General features: G+C 34.7%; 2 protein-coding genes across 4 annotated transcripts; one reads left to right on the top strand and one right to left on the bottom strand.

Annotated features, from left to right (window-relative positions):
- The first annotated feature begins 498 nt into the window (after positions 1 to 498).
- On the top strand, positions 499 to 4079 carry LOC115973102 (transcription factor JUNGBRUNNEN 1-like). 2 transcript variants are annotated; one of them, XM_031093337.1, is made up of 3 exons: positions 499 to 786; positions 2248 to 2543; positions 3341 to 4079. In XM_031093337.1, exons 1-3 carry the CDS (start codon positions 588 to 590, stop codon positions 3731 to 3733), a joined length of 888 nt encoding a protein of 295 aa, XP_030949197.1. In that variant the 5' UTR covers positions 499 to 587; the 3' UTR covers positions 3734 to 4079. The 2 variants fall into 2 exon arrangements, with proteins under 2 accessions (XP_030949197.1, XP_030949196.1); XM_031093336.1 differs by having other exon boundaries at positions 501 to 786; positions 2245 to 2543.
- Positions 4080 to 9026: 4947 nt separating this feature from the next.
- Positions 9027 to 18585, bottom strand: LOC115973103 (switch-associated protein 70-like). Of its 2 annotated transcripts, none has more exons than XM_031093338.1 (10): positions 18308 to 18585; positions 18092 to 18214; positions 17615 to 17676; positions 17440 to 17523; positions 17282 to 17313; positions 17069 to 17150; positions 13208 to 13436; positions 11003 to 11230; positions 10511 to 10803; positions 9027 to 9674 (listed from the first exon to the last, which is right to left on the bottom strand). In XM_031093338.1, the coding sequence occupies exons 1-10, from the start codon at positions 18329 to 18331 to the stop codon at positions 9311 to 9313; spliced, it is 1521 nt and encodes a 506-aa protein (XP_030949198.1). In that variant the 5' UTR covers positions 18332 to 18585; the 3' UTR covers positions 9027 to 9310. The 2 variants fall into 2 exon arrangements, with proteins under 2 accessions (XP_030949198.1, XP_030949199.1); XM_031093339.1 differs by having other exon boundaries at positions 18092 to 18196; positions 18308 to 18491.
- Positions 18586 to 21400: the final 2815 nt, after the last annotated feature.

The following is a 21400-nucleotide window of genomic DNA, read 5'->3' as shown; positions in this document are numbered from 1 at the left end:
AAAACCCCTTTTTCTCAACCTTGTGTTTCCAAGTCTGACAAACCTTTTATTTTTCCAAGTTTGACAACCTAGTCTATAAAGGAGGGCCAAAGTTTATGCTGGATGGCATAGTAGCCTTGGTGTTAATGAGAAATTCGTCAATGTGTCTTCTAGACATGATTGTAGACTGATCATGGTATAGCTTTCAAATCTTTTTCCCAACATTAATCTGTTTGTGAAAGCTTCAACTTTGAATTTTTCTCTATGCTTGTGTAAGTTAGCCTGCCTAAGTCAAAATGTGATGCCCACTCAGGTTGACTTTCACACTTATTAATTCCAAATTTCAAGGCCAATGTCTCATGATTTTTTATATTCCACATCAAACCTATTGAACTATGAAACTTTTTTTTTTTTTTTAATTCTAAAAAATCACATAAGAAAAAAAATATCTAAAAAATCAAACATTTACTTTGTTAATTAATTCATTTAGTCATGAATTATTAGTACACCAAAGACTTCTTCCAGACGGCACACCTTATAAGAAGCTTCTACTTCGATACTAATTGAAACCACAGCACACAGGTAGAACTTAGAAGTACCAGAGAGATATGGAGGTAGCAAAGGTGAGTTCTACAGAGAACAATAACGATGAAGACAATGAAGTTATGCTTCCAGGGTTTCGATTTCATCCAACTGATGAAGAGCTTGTTGGGTTTTATTTGAGACGAAAGGTGGAGAAGAAACCAATCAGTATTGAACTCATCAAACAAATTGATATCTACAAATATGATCCATGGGATCTTCCAAGTAAGATCTGCTAGCTAGCTATAGCTCTTATCATCAGTTTTGTTGTATCGATCTATATACTATGTATAGTCTTCTTCTTCTTTTTTGTGGAAAAGTTTCAACTGTAATTTAAACTCAGGGCAGTTGATGAAGTTAACTGGATACTGCTGACAATAATTTTCATCTCTTACACATGAACGTGTATATATATAACATAATATAACTCATCATCAAAGTAAGAAAGCAAGTACAACACTTGCTTTCATTTATTCTCTTCCCACTCTTTTACTCAAATGATCGAATGAAACCATAGGGTTTAAAATCTCTATCTGTCACAAATTCCATAAAAGTATATTGTAAAACTAATATTGTTATGTAATAATTTCAAACCTTTATTTCAAAACACACACACAAACATATATACATATATATATATATATATAGAGAGAGAGAGAGAGAGAGAGAGAGAGAGAGAGAGAGAACGATCATGAATGTTTAGAAGGCTCAGTAGGATTATCATTCAACTGTATATAATATGTTTAGTTTTTAAGAGAAATATTTCAAATTTTGATATTACCCAATTCTCTTCATGCGAAAAGACTTGGGTTCAAATTCACAGTTCAAACCCCTTTCTCTCTTTTATACTTCCAAGCATTTTATACATGAGAAAGTGTTAATTAAATTATACGACTCTTGACTTCTTCTCTCCCTAATAGTAAGGGGAAAAAAATATACTCACATCAAGTTGTAAGACGATAATAATATAAAGGGAAATATTGTTTTACGCTTATTTATATCTACTGTTTAAATTTACATAATACTCATAATTAAAGTGTTCATGTGCAAATTTTAAAAGGTGAAAAGAAAATCTCCTTATTTAAAATATGAAAATGATAAAATGTTATTTAGAAGCTGCTTAAAGGAGCTAGCAACTTAAGTATATGCAATCACCATGATATATGAATATATAAGTTCCATTTGTTTTTACTCTAGAATAAGCATAGGATCTAGGGGACTTAAGTAGTCTTTAAACACAACATATATTAAAGATCTCCCTTATCGACCACAATGTAAGGTTCATGGAAAGCAAGCACCTGAGGCCACAAAATTCTCCTAATGTTCCTTTGATTCATATTTTAGTTCCAAGATGAGACAAAACTGCACGGTTTCTTTGCATTTTCCTCTTCTTGACATCAGTGCCACATGAAAGAGATGAAGAAATATTCCCTTTTCTTCATATGCTAATAATGTCAATGTTATTTATCTTGATTCTACATTACCTACCACATTTTACTATCCAAGACCTAAATTTAGTATTTATTTCAAGTTGAATTCGCCAGCATCTACAACTAACCTCATAGTTTAAATCTGTTGGCATGCCATGACTGACCTCATAATATATCTTGCTTCCTATATATATTAATTTTAATTGTATCATGGACTTGCTTCTTATTGATCTTCTTTTGTTAAAATATGAAGAAGTTAGTACTGTGGGGGACAAAGAATGGTATTTCTTCTGCATAAGAGGGAGGAAGTATAGGAACAGCATAAGACCAAACAGAGTCACAGGGTCAGGGTTTTGGAAAGCCACAGGTATAGACAAACCCATATATTCAGTCCAAGAACCTCATGAATGCATTGGCCTCAAGAAGTCCTTAGTCTACTACCGTGGAAGTGCTGGTAAAGGCACCAAAACTGATTGGATGATGCATGAGTTTCGTCTTCCACCAAATGGGAAATGTAGCAACCTCACTAATGCCAATAGTGCTCAAGAAGCTGTAAGAATATTCTTCTCATTTATCTTATTACCCTTAAGTTTTGTTCTAAATTAGCTGCGCCACTTTCGCATTTTTTTAATGTTTTCACACCAAGGTATGCTAAAAATTAAAAAAAGTAGTTGATGTGTACCTTTTCCTAGACGACAAGCAACAATATCCATGATTCAGGCGGGAAATATTTCACTATTTCAGAACTCATAAGTGATTATATATAGACATTAAGTTTTATTGTATTACGTCAACATAGATTTTAGTTTAAAATACATATACTTTTCAATCCTGGAATTCGGCTAAGTTTGACTTTAACATCTCAAATTTAAAAATTTCAATTTAATCTAAGAAAAAAATAGTAGGTATTAATATCATCCTCGCATTCATTTGCTGTCAAAAGAAATTGAATATGCGATAAAATGGGTGCTAAATTGACAAGTTAAACAGCTATGCAGCATAACCATTTAAATGGACCGCATTTCTTAATGCTGTTTTAGGCCCTATGGACTCTTTTGTGAAAGACAGTCAAACCGTTGAACCCATGAATCAAGGTCTTTGAACAGCGCAGACAAAAGGGATTATATATTACATTGACCACTTCCTTAACTTATGCTATTATTCCATCTAATCGCTTTTTAAACCTCGGTTGCTCAGTCCAAAACTTATTTTCTTACATGACTATGTTGGTTGCCAAGGAAGAAACGTCAAAAGTGTACAGCTATTTTGATAAAATATTTGTCAGTTTCTGATTCTAAGCAAAACAGACAAAGCTAATTTTTTTCAATTTTCTCTAAACGGTTTTGCAGGAAGTTTGGACACTTTGCCGAATATTCAAACGAATCCCATCTTACAAGAAGTATGCACCAAATTGGAAAGAGACCAGCACCAAACAAAATCTAACTGATTCAAGTCCTAAAACATGCAGTTTGGACTCTGACAATAATGAACCATACATAAGTTTTGAAGACTCTGTTTTCCAACAACATAATGAATGCAAGCCGTATATCCAACAAGTTGATGAAAGGAACCATTATTTTGTGGGTCATTTGAATACTCTAAATCAAGTTCCATTTACACCATCTTATTCAAACTTTTGGAACCCCAGTGGCGATGATTTCTTTACAAAAGGAAACTGGGACGAGCTCAGGCCAGTGGTTCAGCTAGCTAGTGATCCATCCCAAGTGTACAACTGTAGATGAGCAGATGAGGAGAGCATTCTTACTTGTCTCCTTCTTTTTATTTTCTTTGTTTTTTTTTAGTTCTTGGGGTGGGTGGAGGGGAGGGTAGGGGGGGTTTGGTTTGGTTAACAGTAGTTATGAACTTTAATAAATGTCATGTTTCATGAGTCAGATTAATTATTTAGTATTTTTGGAATACAATGGCACGATTCTTCCTCATATCACATAATAGTGTATCTTACTAATTAAATTCATAGTATGATCCACTATTTATGTGAAAAAATGAAGTATTACGTCGTTGTATTCTAGGAATATATAATAATTTTCCTGTGATCAAGTTACATACATTCTAACTATACTTTCACAGCATTAATAACTTTATAGGAGATTTTTTTTTTTTTTTGTATTATAAAATAAAGAATATTGTGATAATTATATATTTCCATATGTGGTTTGGACTGGTTGTACTTTTCTCACCCGTAAAAAGCATTACTTTATAGACTTGAGGTTAACTCCATAATACAACCATAACCCAACTTGTGTCCACAGTTAAAAGACGCAACAAAACATTAGGATAATAGCTTCTTAGAGAGAGAGATATATATATATATATATAAATCCAAGAAGTTAGATCAGATTTGTCATTCTGCAGATAAATATAATCTTCACAAGAATTTTTATAAGGTAGCCAATAGGTTAGGGATCTCACGAGCACCAAAATGTTGACAGAAAGGGAGTAGAGTGTTGGATTAAGATAGTTTGACTCGGTTAATTAATTCAATTATTCAAGTTTATTAATTAAGTTAAATTGCATGCAAGCAGTGGAGGCACCAACAAATCATCAAAAATACCAAATGCAGCAGAAAATAAATTTGGTACGGTAATTTGTTGACAAATGGGAAAAATCTTTCGCAAGGCAAAAACCCCATTGGGTGATTTTAAGGTCACCACTCCCAAGAATCCACTAATCAACAATCAAATGGTCACAAATATAAGGAATCTTACCACTACCCTAGTCTATCCTGAAATATCAACCTATAGTTAAACCCTTACTCCAATACCCAATTAGGCTTGATCTTGTAGTAGACTTCTTTCCCTTGATGCACAAATCTCGAATTTGTGACTAACCCTTTTGCATAGATCCCAGTACGTGACTAACTCCAGCAACTTGAATGGATGTTGTTGGCTACAAAATTTTTCACTTCATTAACAATGGAGATCAGGAAGCACTTGGTTACAAAACCCTATGGCTTACAAACGCAGTAGCTTCTCATAGAGAAAAATAAACTCTTTGGTCTTTGTATCCATGTGTGACGGCTCTTAAAATAAGTCTTATATATGTCTAGGGTTGTGTATAAAGAAACCCTAAACAAATACATAAGCTTTGGCCAAATTTCAGATTGAAAATCTTAATTCTCGATAGATTGAGCTTCTATCGAGCCATCTATCGAGCATTTCATTTAGTCTCAATAGTAGTATCTATTGAGCTATCTGTCGAGACTTAATAAAACGGCTTTTCTTCACTTGTTTCTTAGATCAATCTTCATGTCTTTAATACGAACATTTGATATGCTTGAACAATATATTTCTTGACGTATTAAACCCAACCTAAATCTACCCAATTATAAGTAAAATGTATTTTATCAAAGATTAGCCAATTACATAAAATATGACCCTAACACACACTATTCAGCTAACCATCATTAATAGATAAGGAGCCAATCTTCCCAACCAGCAACCCCTCCGCATATGCATAAAGAATGAGGAAAATGTAAGAGTTTGAAATTCCAACCAAGTAGTAGATTAAAGGAAGTGATCAATCAAATGGAGCTCCTCAAGGCCCAAGATATGACATGACAGAATGCCAGTACTCTCATAAAGCATTATTGGAGAGCATCTTATTGCATTCAAACATTGGCAAACCATTTATGGTGCACTATATATACCATTATTTATTTTGGGATGACTGTTTTGCTTCTCCAAAAATTTATATATATATATATATATATATATATTAGTTGAAGCATAATATTTATTGTTACTTCATTCTTATTGAGCCTCAGTGTGTCATTTCAGTCAAATTTAGTCAATTTCGGTTATTCAGTCTAGTTTTGTTCGTCTGGTCCACTTGGTCAATTCCGGTCTAGTTTGGTTCATACAGTCCACTTCGGTCCATTCAGTTTATTTTGGTCTATTCAGTCAATTTGGCTACGATATGTTGCTCCTCAATCCATGATATTCCTTAAATATACAAAAATATGATAGAAATAACATAATAAATAAATTAGATAAATAAAATTGGAAAATAATTAGGCCATGTTGTTCTATTTTATATAAAAAAATTGAGATGCTCCGTGTAATGTATATTTCTTTTGTACTTCTTTCATATACTCATCTACATAAGCTTTTTACAAGTACTAAAAGTTCTTGAAATGATTATGTTAAGTTGTGATTTTTTTTTTTTTTTGTTCCTATGGATATTCAGTAGGGGTGTTGGGGGGTCTTTCTCTTGGAGAGTTTAACTATACATTCATTACCCTTAACCCGAAGAAACGACTTGCAAACAACTTTGACCAATTTCACCCTATAAACTTATGCAATGTTGTGCATAAAATCATATCCAAGATGCTGCCAAACTAAATAAAACCAAATTAGCATTTGTCCTTGGTGGACAAATCTTAGAGAATTTGGTCATGGATTAGTGTAGGAAATCATCCATAGCTTCAAGGCAAAAAAAGGAAATGAACGATTGTTGGGCATCAAATTGGACATGAGGCAAAGCATATGACCTAATGTAATAGGATTTTTTTTTTTTTTTTTTTTATCAAGGTAATTAAAAATTTTGGATTATGTGATAAATTCATAGCGTGGATTCACCCGTGCATATCAACTTCTCTATCTTGATCAATGGCTCTCCCCAAGGTAGAATTGATTCAAGCAAAAGTTTGGGAATATGTACTTTAAACTAAAAATTTTACATTCTTTGTCTGAGTCCATAGCATCCTATCATCATGCTTGAGAACCCCGAGTGGAATTCTCAGTATCATATCATATGTATCTTATGCAGCTAGAAATTTTGATTTAGAATATCTATTGCAATAACTTAGTGTGTGGTTTCTCAAAAAAAAAAAAAACTTAGTGTGTGTGCGTGAGGGAAGACTACACACACTTAAAAAAATAAATAGGCTCTTGAAGAGTTCTGGATACATAGAAATAATAATAAAAATAAATAAAGATGTGGCACAAAAAAAAAAAAAAACTTGAATTCTTGGAAAATGAACCAAAAATACAATTACTTCGTCTTTGCTTGTCCAAGGTTCCAGTTTTGGGTATGATTCAGAACAAAAAATGTTCCAATTTAGGTGAAGATGTTTTTCAATTGTCAAAAGAATATCAGGGTTTTTTTAAAAAAATAACCATAAAACACATTCTATATTATAAGTTAGACAACGTTTGAAACATATTGCATATCTAACAATTCGAGTTCAGTAGACTCGATTTACCCAGAAAGGCGACGTGGACAAAGTACAAAATCGAGTTTACTGAACTCGATTTCTATACATAGAAATCGAGTTCAGTGAACTCGATTTCTGTGTATAGAAACCGAGTTTAACAAACTCGGTTTCTGTACATAGAAATCGAGTTTATTAAAATCGATTTCTATGTAAATCAAACACTCATCCTCTGCTCAAAAAATCCAGAGAACGAAGAAGAGAGAAGCAACGGAGAGTTCAAAATGAAGAAGAAAGAAGCAACGAATGAAAACCCAGGCGCCGATTCTGACCAAACCCAAGCGCCGATCTGACCAAACCCAGGCGCCTGAAGCTTCAGGCGATGCAAAACGCAGAGATCGGATCGTTTTTGCATCGTCGCGGCGGCGATTCTGACCAAACCCAAGCGTCGATCTGACCAAACCCAGGCGCCTGAAGCTTCAAGCGCCTGGGTTTGGACAAAATCGCCGCTGCGACGATGCAAAAACGATGAAGCTTTCGCCGCCGCGACGATGCAAAAACGATGAAGTTTCAGGCGCCTGGGTTTGGTCAGAATCGGCGCTTGGGTTTCATTCGTTGCTTCTTTCTTCTTCATTTTGAACTCTCTCCGTTGCTTCTCTTCTTCGTTCTCTGGATTTTTTGAGCAGAGGATGAGTGTTTGATTTACATAGAAATCGATTTTAATAAACTCGATTTCTATGTACAGAAACCGAGTTTGTTAAACTCAGTTTCTATACACAGAAATCGAGTTCACTGAACTCGATTTCTATGTATAGAAATCGAGTTCAGTAAACTCGATTTTGTACTTTGTCCACGTCTCCTTTCTGGGTAAATCGAGTCTACTGAACTCGAATTGTTAGATATACAATATGTTTCAAACGTTGTCTAACTTATAATATAGAATGTGTTTTATGGTTATTTTTTAAAAAAAACCGAATATCAGACATCAACATGTTTGAGCCATATTAGTAAATAATAATGAGATTGGTAAGCTTCTATAGACGCATTTGGATGAACGGGGTGTGGTTAACCAATGTCTCTATAGAAGTTGGCATTGTATACAACTTCCATATACAATGTTGAGATGTTAACAAGTGTATCCAAAACTCTTCAAGAGCCTACCTATTTTTTTGAGTGTGTGTAGTCTCCCCTCGTGCAAACACACAAAGTAATTACAATAGATATTCTAAATTAAAATTTCCAGCCGCATGAGATACATATGATACTAGGAATCCCGTTCAGGGGTCTCAAGCATGATGATAGGGTGTTATGGACTCAAGCAAAGGATGTAAATTTCTTAGTTAAAAGTGCATATTCCCAGACCTCTGCTAGAATATCCATTGAAACTTCCTCGCTGCACTCATTGTAAGGCGTTTGGTCATTCCACAAATGCCTTGCAAAGAAATGAAAAGCAAAGTTTGGATTCCGAAGGAAAATAAACTAACTCAGCAAAAGACTCAAAATGAAGATAATATCTGGTCAAAGGTCTTGCTTGAACGGATGTCAGTGGATGCACAAATGTTCAGTCATGAAACGGTTTGCAGTAAGTCTAGTGTCCTCATAGTTCCTCCGAAAGCAAAGGATCTATTAGCTTATGTAGTGAAAGTTGTAAGGCCTGGGAGTGGAAATAAACAAATAGATGGTATTAGCTACTGTAACAGGAGATGAGAATGCTCAGAGAAGGGGAAGACATGCAAAATCTGGATGATTTCTTGGATATCAATATTACTTTACAACATTCCATTGATGCTGCTTTGGTCACCAGGCAGGACTTTTAATAAGAAGAAAACGAGGAATCAGAGACAAGCCAAAGGTAAGCAAACTATTACAAGGTCATGCAAAGAACACTTCAAAGTAGGCTGTTTGTACAAATATCAAAAAATGGTTTATTGAGAAGCTCTAGAAGTACACTTTATATTAACTGTCCTCCACTGGGAAGGAATCGAATACCATTACATAGATATCAGTTTACCCTGTTCATAGCTCAATCATGAAAGAAATAGAAGGAAAAGAAATAGGTCGAGAAAGTTCACATTTTCCTGTAACTGAATGTGTGCCAATCCCTACATTTGAAAATTTTTGCTTATGTAATTGTGGATATTTAATATCAAGGTTGATGAAAAGAGTTTGCTCCTTGTTCATGGTGGTTATTAACTGGTTGGCTAACAACAGGAATATCCAAGCTGCTTCCTTCAATCTCAGGAGCAACTTCTCTTACATCAGCTATCCTTGCCTCTGTTGCCTGAATATCGCTCCATTCACCATCTCCAATTGGCCGGAGGTTGACCTGATCTGCTGCCACGTGGACTACACTCTCCCCAGGAACTGGGACTGCCCTAGAAACACTGAGACATGCTTTATCCACATTCTCCTCCGACAAGTCTACATGCTTTGTCAGTGGAAGCGTGTTATCAATACTTGAGCAAGACTCGGTCTTCTCCTCAAAGACTTGCTTAGTATCAATATGATGTCTGTTAAGAAAAAAAATAATTAAATTTTGATTATTAATCCCGAAAAAGTAACAAACAATTTTTTCATTGCTTTTTATATTATAGTCTAATACTACAGATGTAACTTTAATGGAAAATTTTGGAATCAAGAGTGGTCTACATGTAGGCCAAACATGCTGAGCCTAGACATGTCAAAAACAAGGGGAGAAAATGACTAAACTATAGCAGTAGTTCCTCATATCATTAACAAATTACATAATTGTCACACTATGTGAGCTGTAGAGAATAATAACAATACAGGAGAAATGCATTATCTAGAGAGACACAGGTTATTGCTTGAACATGAGAAAAAAATAACATCTAGCATAACTGTTCACATTAACTATCATTTTGACATGATCATGCTTGGGAAATTCTTTGGGTGGAAGTAAAACTCAAATCATATCCCGAAATACTCAGTGAGACATATACACAAAATAAAAAATTTGAAAATGAAAATCTTTATAAACTCCTTCTTTTCTTTTCCATACTTCGTGTTTTGGTAAAACTTTATCCTTTTTCTTACCTATTAGTTCCACTTTTACATGGATGAGAACTCACATCATTTTCAATTTAGTTTAGTTTAATTTTTAGTTGGGTTTTTTTCCTCTCCCTCTCTCTCCAGTTCTATTGCTTGATTAGTTGTTTTACATCAGTGTCATTAGTACTTTATCATGTTACTTATAAAAAAAAAAGAGTACTTTATCAAGTCTTTTTCCTGTAACAAGGGGCCTTACATCGAGCAGAATAAAATTGGGATTGATCCAGAATGATCCCTGAGTACTACGTGTATGGATAAAAGGGTTAAGATGCTAAACCTTTGGAGTTGTGTTTGTAACTTATTTACATATGCCAGAAGCTCTTGCTTTTCCTTCACAGCAGCTGACTCTTTCTGTACTGCCTCCTTTATTCTAGATTCAGCATCTGCCTCTGCAACCCTGACCTTTTCCTCTGCTCTCACAACAGCTGCTTCTAATATAACAACACGCTCTCTAGCTTTTGCAAGCTCAGAACGCCACATATGAGCCTCCTGATTAGCAGAGTCTCTCTGCTTGATCAATTGATCCTTTTCTCTACTCAAGGTCATAACCTTTTGTTCGTACTCTTTTAGCTACAAGTCAAATGAAAGCCAAAATATAGAGAGACAATTAAAAAGCGACATCTAAAATCACAACAGCATTTTGTGCAAGTAGAATTAAATAATAGGGAAGTTAGGAGATATACATGGCCATTGGCACAGGATTCTTTTTAAGCTGTTTACTCCATATCAGGTTTTATCAATACTATGCAATGAGCAATCAACAAAGTACCTTTGCCACACATGACTCCAGCTGCTTCTCGGAATCTCTTTTAACACGCTCAATTTCTGCACATGCAATTCTTCTTTGTTCATCCATTGTATGAGCTGCAGATGCAGCAGACTCAGCAGCTTCAGCTGTCTCAGATAATTTCTCAGCAATTTCTCTTATTGTTGAATCCCGTGCACGAAGGTCCTGAGCCAAATTGTGCAGTTCCTCATCCTTAACTCGTAGTGTCTCCTGCAAGATGTACTCACACAGTTAAAGAATCAAATCTAGGTTAAATTAAAGACCAAATAGACTTGCAGGATTAGCGATGACTTTAAAGGAATAAGCTTAGCAAGAAAACAAAAACAAAAGCAATATATATACATATAAGAAAGACTTAAAAGGGATAAGAACCCCAAGATGGTGCCAACATGCCAAGCAAGGCCAGGCTCAAACAGGACCATAACAACATCAACCACTAAACCTTGGTCCCAAAACTTTGGGTTTGGCTATGGATCTTCAAAAGACTAGGGTCAGTCACATGTATTCTTTTTTGACATTCTATCCCACCCAAAATATCACTCTGTTACATCCAATATTTAGTACCATAGAGTATAAGTGGTCTTATAATAAAAGGCACCTTTAAGGAGCCAAGCCAGCTTGATTTACATGACAACTCAAAATTATGGGACCCAAACACGTATTCGTTTATTCAATGACCATGCAAGACTAGCTTAAATTGAGGCGAGGGCATATCCACAAACAAGAAAATACACACAAGGCCCATCACAAAGACATTCTTCATCAACCTGTTCATAAATTCCTTAGCCAAGACAAATCAACATTAATTGCAGCCATAAAATAGTGGATGACTCTACAGGATGCTTATATGCCATTATCCAAACCCCCAAATTTTGCCTAGTCATCAAATAGCACCTAACAATTATGCATATTTTTCCATTGCTTCTACTTTCCAAAGTTCAATAATAATAATATGAAAACAAAGAGTTCTCTACCACTATTCTACTAGAAGCTATTGCTATTTCTTGCTAAAGTTGTCTGCCTAGTATCATGCTTCTGGTGCACTTAACTGCTTCTTAACTGTACAAAAAGAGAAACAAGGCTCTACATATATTTTATAATTTGTCTTCTAGATCAGATTTTATGTCTCAGTTTCAAGAAACTGGGTTTCTCAAGATAATCAATTTTTAGATTTTAATGAACATAAATTGTCTGATAGATTGAAAACACTATATACACAACATAGAACTTTTTTAGCGAATGAGCAGTATGTACCTCTGTACTTTCATTTGTACCAATTTTGATAGTCCAAAATCGTTCAATGTCTAATTCTATGTAACTTCATAAACTTAAAGTAAATCGTCTGAAAATTCTGAGAATATTAAGGCATTTATTAGGATAAAAATAATTTAAAGGCTGAGCCTGAGCACTCTTAATTTTGAAACCAATATTTCAAAAAATATTAATCTGATTACAACCCTTTTCTTTCCTAGTTTTGGGAAAAGAAAGCGGGGGGAGGGGGGGATGTTAAAGTTTTTGTAACTCATGACTCATAAGCCTTGCAATGTCCAGGATCCTATGTCCTTCCAACCCTTCTTCTTCTTCTCAAGGAAAATAAAATTGCCACAAAGCCAGAACCAGTCAATTAGGTAATTTATTGGCACAAATAAAAAATAAATATTTGCAGTAACTCTATATCCCTTGAACCAATACAAAGGCATATACTGGCATGTCTTAACTATTACAAATTAAATATTCCTTGTAGAAACATGAGAGAGGACATTCTAGCTATGCCTCCTAGATTTTTCCATCTATCTACTCAATGATCAGAGGCAGTCAAACAACAGCAAATGCATTTACAAGTGATGAGGAATGTACATTTCCAAGGAGGTTTTTTTTTAAAAAAAAATTACGAACTTGCATTTTCAAGTTTGTCAAACAATTAAAGAGAAATTGCAGGATATAAATCTATTGTAACTGCAGAAATGACAAGATTATATTTCATCCTATGCACCTGAATATCAAATGAAGGCATTAATCACCATAAACATGTTATTGATGAAGTACAAAAGCAATAAGAGTCTGATCTTTATATAAATATTATTGGATATGCAATCCATAAATATTATTGGATATGCAATCCATAACTGAAATTAGGACATAGTATCACTGCTATAAAATTGAAAGTGGAAAGCACAGGTAGAGTACCCTCATGATTGCTACATCATCCATTGGACCATCAGTTGTTCTATTTGTCACCATTCCTAGAGCATTTCTTAAAGAAATCTGCATTGCTGATTCAATTTCTTTAGAACATTCGAGAGCTGTTGAATTGGCAGCAGCAACTACTGCTGCGACTGTTCCTAATTTTGCAGAACCATTTCCACTTAAGGAATTCACAGCCTCTTTATGGGCCTTCAGAACCAATTGTGTTGCGCTGAATGTCAGAAGGCAATGAGAAAACAAAACATTAGTAGAGAAATAAACTGCAATATATGTATTTGATAATTCAGGCAAGAAGACAAGAACTCAAACCTAGCGAAGACAAACCTCATCAACAGATGCTCGTTTTATGAAATGAAATTTAAAGAATAAAATTCAACTGTAAGAACAACTAGTTGTTCATTCATTAAATTAACCCACCTTAGTATGTTACTTTCATTTTTATTAGGTTACTTTAGAACAGAAGAATAAATTTCAAGAAGCTTTAAGTAGCCAACATGAGGTAAAGAAGAAAGAAGAACTCTCGAGGTAAAGCTTTAATAAAATATAGAATAAGATAACAGTAAAATCAAAAGACAACGTTTCTTTTTCTTTTCATTTATTTTTTTAATAAGTAAATCAAAGATAACATTTCAGTTGCAAGAAGGATCAAAGAATGTCGTAAATTAGGGAAAAAACTCAAATATAAAAAATTCAGTATCATTCTGAGCATGAAAAGAGTATGATTATGGATGCAAATGAGAATACACGTGGTGAACCCCAATTAGTCAGTGAGAATTCATAGCCAATCACAAAGTTTTGGGATTAAGTCTTTGTTGTTGTATCATTATGAGCATGAAAAGTGAAGTACTCATAAATGCTCTAAATTTTCTCCAAGATGTTCTTAGTTGTACATTTAAGGATAAGAAACAATACAATAAAGAAAAGTGATCTTTAATTTTTTTTTTTTTGATAGGTAATAACAAACTTTATTGATAATAAAAACACAATGAATTTACGATAGTAAACTCACTGCACTGAAAAGAATACAAACCAATCAAAAAGAAAGACTAACAAAATTAAGAAATACAAAGAATGACAATGCGTAAACCCCCAAATACGGGACCACTCAAACAAAGTCCTAAGTAGCAAAGACTTCACACAGTTTACAAGTCTCTCAGTTTCCTTAAAAGTTCAGGCATTGCGCTCCTTCCAAATTAACCACATAAGACACGCTGGAACCATATTCCACACATTTGAAGTGTGACTCCCCAACCACCAAATTCTCTCCTAAAACCTAACTTTGGCACCCACCCCAAATCTTGATCTTTTTTTAGGAGAAAAATTAACCTGGAAGGCTGTTGCTAGTTCCACACTTCATGGATTCAGTGGAGGAAGGATCATAACATCATACAAGATATAGAAATCAATCATGTCATTCCACTCGCACAACAAACATACGGAAGCATGGACATATGAAAGGTCAAAGCACCTTCAGTGTGTTTCTTTCTTTGTGTGGACCGCAGCTTGGGATAAGATTTTTATGGGTGATAATTCGTGGAATAGGGGTTTTAATTTTGTTGATTGGTGTATTATGTGTTGTTGTTGCGGGGAGACCATAGACCATTTGTTGCTACATTGTAAGAGGGCTCATCAGTTGTGGAGCTTTATCTTTAGATCTTTTGAGATTTGTGGGTTTTACCAAGATCGGTTGCAAATTTACTTTTTGATTGGTGGAGTTGGTTGGGAAGTTCTCATCTAATATTTGGAATTTAATTCCATTGTATTTAATGTGGTGTATTTGGAAGGAATGATGTTAGCAGACTTTTGAGGACATGGATAAATCTGATGACCAGTTGCTTGCTTCACTTAGTGGTTCTCTTTTTGACTGGTCTAAGGCTTGGGGACTCACATCTAGTGATTCTATCAATGTGTTCCTTATTTCTCTCCTTTGCAATTAATTTTCTTTTTTATTTTTTGTTTTTCTCTTTTTTGTACTCTTTGGTTTGCTTTATGCTTTTTTCTGCATGAAGCAGTTTTTTGAATATATATCTTTCTTACTTACAAAAAAAGAAAAAAGATAAACAAGTTGCAAACAAATCCAGACCATAATCTTACCAATAAGTCTGCTCACAATGTCCCCTATTGCTAATTTTTTTTTTTTTTTTTTTGATAAGTATCCCCTATTGCTAATGTTAGAAACCGCATTCCACTCAAATAGTTATCTGTTCCTTTGTTTAATAGCAAGAGAGGAGATGGGAGCAGGTATCCCTTCCCTTCTTTGGTTGTAGGGTGGAAAGGCAAGAATAAAGTAAATTACCAGAAAACTATGATTAATGATAGGAATCTGTTTATACATTGTTGAACATATCCCCCAAAATAAAATTTAAAAAAAAAAATTTTAAGACATTGTTGAGATTTTAAGAAATTGATAGGGTCAAAAGGGAAGTACAGAGAAATTCAGTAAAGTCGGTGTCCTCTCATTTCTATTTCCCCAATTTGAGAGAACTGGAAAAAAGGGCTTTGATAGGGTACATTAAATCCCTTTTAATCATCTCCCTCTCCGTCAAATACATCAAACAAGGGGAAGGGTAATATCCCAACCCCTAACCTTCCCCTTTCCTTCCCTTTCCTTTTTGTTCATCCAATTACACCTTTCAATTTGAAGAGCTGCTCAGCCTAAGCCCTCATAGTTTTCTGCCTACTTTCTATTGAGGTTCTAAAACAAACTTAGGTTTTCACCACTAACCAAAACAACAAAGCTGGAAGAAGTGATGCATCTCTTTCCAAATTCTCCCTAAATGACTGCATCCTTTCTTTTCAAAAACAATTGGGCAATTACAAATAAAAACCATCAAATATGTCAGACTCTCTCTCCCATAGTCTAACTTAATAATAATTTCATGGGACCAAACGATCAATGATGTTGGTTAATCTCTTTACTGGGGAGGCAACTTTGCATACCAACTATCCATCAATTTGCTAATATACATATGCAAACTAAGAAATTATAGGATAAATCATCACATAGTCCCTTGAACTGTGAAGCCACCCTCACAAAAGCAAACCATCTGAAATCTGAACCAAAAAAAAAAAAATGTTCCATGGTTTCGACCTAGAAGACAACTTCTCACAAAAATAAATTGTTGAGAAATTTCTTGTTGGATGGGGGGTGGGGGGTGGTGAGGAGTTCAAATACCATTTGGTTGGGTGGAATGCGGTTTGCTCTCCTATTGCTAATGGTGGTTTGGGTGTAAGGAAGATAAGTACTTTCAATCAATCTTTATAAAATGGCTTTGGTGTTTTGATTTGGAAGACACTCATGTATGGAGATGAGTAATTGCTACAAAGAATGGGGAAGATGGATTTTAAAACTGACTCAAGGGACACATGGAAGTAGCTTGTGGAAAAGCATTCGGACGGGATGGGATGGGCTGCTAAGATATGTAGGTTTTGATGTAGGGGATGGTCATCGCGTGTGGTTTTGGCATGACACCTGATGTGGGGATCATCCTTTAAAGGGTTTGTTTCCCGTTTTGTTTTCATGTTCCACAAGTAGAGGTGATTCATTATGTGATATTTTTATTGGACAAATGGCGGGGGAAATGAGAAGTTAGAAATGTCAGTTTTCAAAGAGCTTTTAATGATTGGGAGTAGGATTCAATGAGTGCTTTTCTTACTCTGCTTCAATCTAATACCCCTAGGAGAGATGGTTGTGATAAATGTATATGTGAGACTCTCCAAATAAATAACAGATGCACACAGGAATCATGACACACTCATAATTATTTATACAATCATAGAAAATCATTACAACAGACTCAGACCCTGTAAGAGGCTGCAAAAGGAAAGATCCAGAGAACTTACTTCAAGGTTGATACCCAAGCTCTAGCTGCACCTGGAGTCTCTGCACAAAGGAAGTAGTCTTTTTTCTGTGGGGTCCCAATATCTAATCACGCTAGTTAAGAAGCACATACGTTTAGAAATTTCAAACAAACCCCAAACCAATTCTTTCACTTGAACTCCAAAATATTTTCCACATTGTTTAAAAAGAAAAAAAGAAATGATAAATGAGGATACAGAAACAGCAGCCATCATACTTTGGTAGTCCACTAAATCACATTGAAAAAAAAAAAAAAAAAAAAGCATTAGTAATCTTTAAAGCTAAAAGCCACTTGCAAAAAGAAGTAGTTAAGAATTCAATAAAGCAAAGTTGTTAAGAAAAGCATTAATCTTACTGGAAGTTGACAGGAGACACTGTAATGGTGCTATTTGCATCAAATATAATAGATCCCTTGACAGTTGGCTCATTTCTCCTAATCCTAATGCAACCAAACAACCCGAAATATCAAAGATAAAAAACTTGCTCCATATTAAAGTTAAAAAAAAATGAAATGCAAAACAAATACTAACTTGTACTCCATTCTGCCAGTGGTTGGGTCCAAAATCACCCAACGCTCGTTCCATTTCCTCAGCTGTTATAATGCACACAACTTAATTAGTTACGCAATCAACGACTTCCTCAATTCCCAAATCTTAAAATGGCAATTTAAACATAAAATCATTCTTATGTCAGTTCAGAATAAGCATACAGCTGTGTAGTCAAGTAGTTAGACTCTTGTTTACCCACTACACCCAACCAAATTTTTTTTCTTTTCTATTACTATGTCGGTTAATTTACGCAAACCTGAAGAAATTAGAGCTAATTACTAGTTATAGATTCCGATAGAACATTTCTAAATTGACCCCAAATTTTTTTTTGAAAACTACGATTTAGCAAAGCTAAAATTTAAAAGCATTTATAAATTACCAAAGTACAAATTCTTAAAATAACAACAACAACAGGAAACAATCAAAATCTGAGAGAGAGAGAGAGAGAGAGGATTGTACGGTCTCAGATCGCTTGAGAAGTGGGCCTTGCAACAAATTCCTACCAGAACCGGACGCTAACTGGCGTTTGATCTTCTCCAAACTGTTCTCTGCATCACCAGGTCTCTGCTCCATCCCCAAATTCTTCAAGTTTATACATAATACTCCAATAACATTATTATTTTGTACATATAAAAATATACATATATTTATATAATCTCAGAGAGAGAGACTAACCGGAAGAACAGCATTGGAGGCCATGGTAGAAGTGGACTTTTAGAGAAGAGGGATCAGGATGTCAATTATGGGAAAATGGTAGGGGCTATTTGCTATAAAAATCTCTCACTCGCTTTCGATGATATTTCGGAAAGCTAGCAAACAATGCAAGGCTGTTAGGTTTGTTTCATGGACTTGCAGGTGGTAGTTTTAGTTGTCTTCTTTTCTATAATTATAATTTATAATTCTTATTTAGCCCCAAAAATCCTCTTTTTTGTGTTTTTATTTTTATTTTATTTTTTGAGCTGTTCTGTTGCGTTCGAAGGTTTACTTTTGACTCTTGAGTGCTAAACTAAGCTAAGGCCCGATTCTCATTAAAAAAAATAAAAAAATAAAAACTAAGCTAAGGCCCCGGCACGACACGACACGAGCGACGTTGTACTTGTTAACGCCAATGCCACGGACCCTGTACGAGTGTGGACTCTGCCACGTGCACCATGCCACATTCCATTGCGTGATTACTATTGGTTGAAAAATAGTATTCTTTTTTTTTAATTCAATCGCTCAGTGGGGATGTGCATGGGTCGGGTTGGAGAAATTTTTTGACCCAACCCACCATGGTGGGTCAAAAAAAATTCAACCCAACCCAACCTATCACATAAATTCAACCCAACCCACGTGAGTCGGGTTGGGTCGGGTTGAATCCATGGGTTTGATAATTTTTTATTTATTATTAAATTGAGTAGAAAAAAAATATTAATATTAATATATTAAAAAAACCTAAAGATTAGTATCAATATAACTCCTTAAAGGCTCAACACTAATGACTAAATAACAATATTAATTTATTAGAATTTGTGTGAACTAATTGGCTTTTATATAGGATAGGAAAAATTGGTTATTTAAAAAAATTTATTAATTATATAATATTATATATATATATATATTAAATTCGTATTAGTAGAAGGAATTGAGGAAATGCAAATTATTAAATATATAATATATATTTAAATATATATGTATATATATATATATATAAAAGTGCCCTACAATTGATTTTTTTAAAAAAAAATTATTAAATATAAAATATATTTTAAATATATATTAAATATGGGTGGGTCGGGTCGGGTTTGGTGGGTTTGTAATTTTATGACCCAAACCCAACCCGACCCACTATAATAATTTTGTTGGTAACCCAACCCAACCCACCAAGCCTTAAAAACCGACCCAACCCGGTGGGTCGGGTCGAGTTGGGTCGGGTTTGGCAGGTCGGTGGGTTTTCTGCACACCCCTATCGCTCAGTGTGAAGGTTTGAATATTAAATATATCCAATTAGAAATATTAGTAGACTCAGCTAATCAGTTGAGTTACAAATCTATTTAGGATTTTGTTTTCAAAGATTGTAGCTTGTCATTTTTGTAAACAAATATAAAAGGTAGGAATAATTGTGGCTTTGTATTTACCGTCTTTCTACATTTTTTTTTTTTTTTTTTGAGTAATCTTTCTACATATGTTTGGTTGAAAAGCTACAAAGGTAAGAGAATAAAATATATTAAGAACATTTACTGTAAGGACTCAATTTCACTAATAGGCCCAAAAGGTAATAGAATCTAAGTCCAAAGAATTCAATACAATAAATTTGTAAAGAATGAGTTAGAAAATTAGGCTCTAATGAGCTGGATAACAATTATAATAGATTTAGATAACAAGAAAACAAAGATAAACTGATTTTATCAAAAAAAAAAATCATCCTCGACACGGTCCTAGGAGATTAGTTATAGTATATATTTCTTTTGAATTTGATTACATGTTCAATTCTTATTGCTACAGTGTTTTTCTCTCAATACTCTGATCCCTATCATTTAGGGGCTTCTTTCTTTCTTATACTATCCTTTTCCTTCCATCTCCACCCTCCACGTGTAGATCAAGTTGCTATCTTTGATCATTGTCTTATCAGCACCTTCCTGAAGTATCTAGGAGTAGCTGTAAGGCTGAAAATCACTGTCTAGATATCACTTTCACATTAATGCGCCTAGAGAATTAGCTGCAAAACATTTAATGAAGTGGTAGTAGCCTTTTCTCATATATTTCTTACCTTTCCCATGTCTCGTTACTTCCTGATACTTATCCTTAACAGTGGAATTGCCCGAAACGTTACTCTTGATGGTAGGTCAACCCTTCTAACCTTTGCACTGTTACAACAAAGGAGGAATTTGTCCTCGAACCACCTTTCTGAACTCTTATGACCAGTCACCTTCCACTATTTACTAGCTCGCACTTCTACGTCAACGTTCCCTTGTCCTTGGATAGGGCCATGGCCCAATATACGTTTCTGGGCCTATCTTCCCTACATTTACCATTAGGAAGATGTAAAAGTAAAAGGATAATAAATATTTGTATTTTCCAACCTATGTAGTAAAAAAAAAAATAATAATAATAATAAAAAATAAAATAAAAAATAAAATAAAATACTTTTATACCTTATTTTTAAAGATAGAAAGATGAAAAAGCGGTGATTAGAGCATTTACAGCAATGGAGTTAAAAAGCTATAATGATATTTTAGCTCCACCAATATACCAAAAAAGGCTTGCAGCAGTGGAGGCAAACCTATAAATTTTAGCTGATTTGTTATGGTGCACATCTATAGATAGATGTGCACTGTAGCACACATCTAAAAATAAAAAATAAAAATTTAATCCAACTCCGATTAAAATAATAAAACTCACTTTATTTTTTTTTCATTATTTTATTCTATCTCACTGTACCATCATCACTCTCAAGAGCTCTCATCAGTTCTCTCAAGAGCTCTCATCTCTCTCACTCATCAAGCTCTCATCTCACTCATCAAGCTCTCCACGCCGTCGCCGTCCCAGCCCAGCCCATGCTGTCGCTGTCCCAGCCCGCGCCGTCGCCGTCCCACGTCATCCCAACCCACGCTGACTGTCAAGCTCTCATCTCTCAAGCTCTCATATCTCTCCTCTCCAAGCTCTCATCTCTCTCATCTCCCAGCCCACGCCGTCCCAGCCGATCCACTTAAGGTCAGTGCTCTCTTTTCTTTTGTAGTGAATTTTTTCATCTAGGTGTTTGTTGTTTTGGCTTAATTTTTATGGGTT

Source organism: Quercus lobata, unplaced genomic scaffold (assembly GCF_001633185.2).
Source record: "Quercus lobata isolate SW786 unplaced genomic scaffold, ValleyOak3.0 Primary Assembly Scq3eQI_2016, whole genome shotgun sequence".
Classification (NCBI taxonomy): Eukaryota; Viridiplantae; Streptophyta; class Magnoliopsida; order Fagales; family Fagaceae; genus Quercus; species Quercus lobata.
This window is presented reverse-complemented; position numbering and strand designations above follow the sequence as displayed.

Coding starts and splice junctions, on each gene's coding strand:
- LOC115973102 (XM_031093336.1), top strand. CDS start 588: ATGGAGGTAGCAAAGGTGAGTTCTACAGAGAACAATAACGATGAAGAC. Junction 787..2,244: donor TGATCCATGGGATCTTCCAA/GTAAGATCTGCT, acceptor TAAAATATGAAG/AAGTTAGTACTGTGGGGGAC. Junction 2,544..3,340: donor CCAATAGTGCTCAAGAAGCT/GTAAGAATATTC, acceptor ACGGTTTTGCAG/GAAGTTTGGACACTTTGCCG.
- LOC115973103 (XM_031093338.1), bottom strand. CDS start 18,331: ATGGCCTCCAATGCTGTTCTTCCG. Junction 18,215..18,307: donor CCTCCAATGCTGTTCTTCCG/GTTAGTCTCTCT, acceptor ATAAACTTGAAG/AATTTGGGGATGGAGCAGAG. Junction 13,437..17,068: donor GCTTGGGTATCAACCTTGAA/GTAAGTTCTCTG, acceptor TCTGACATTCAG/CGCAACACAATTGGTTCTGA.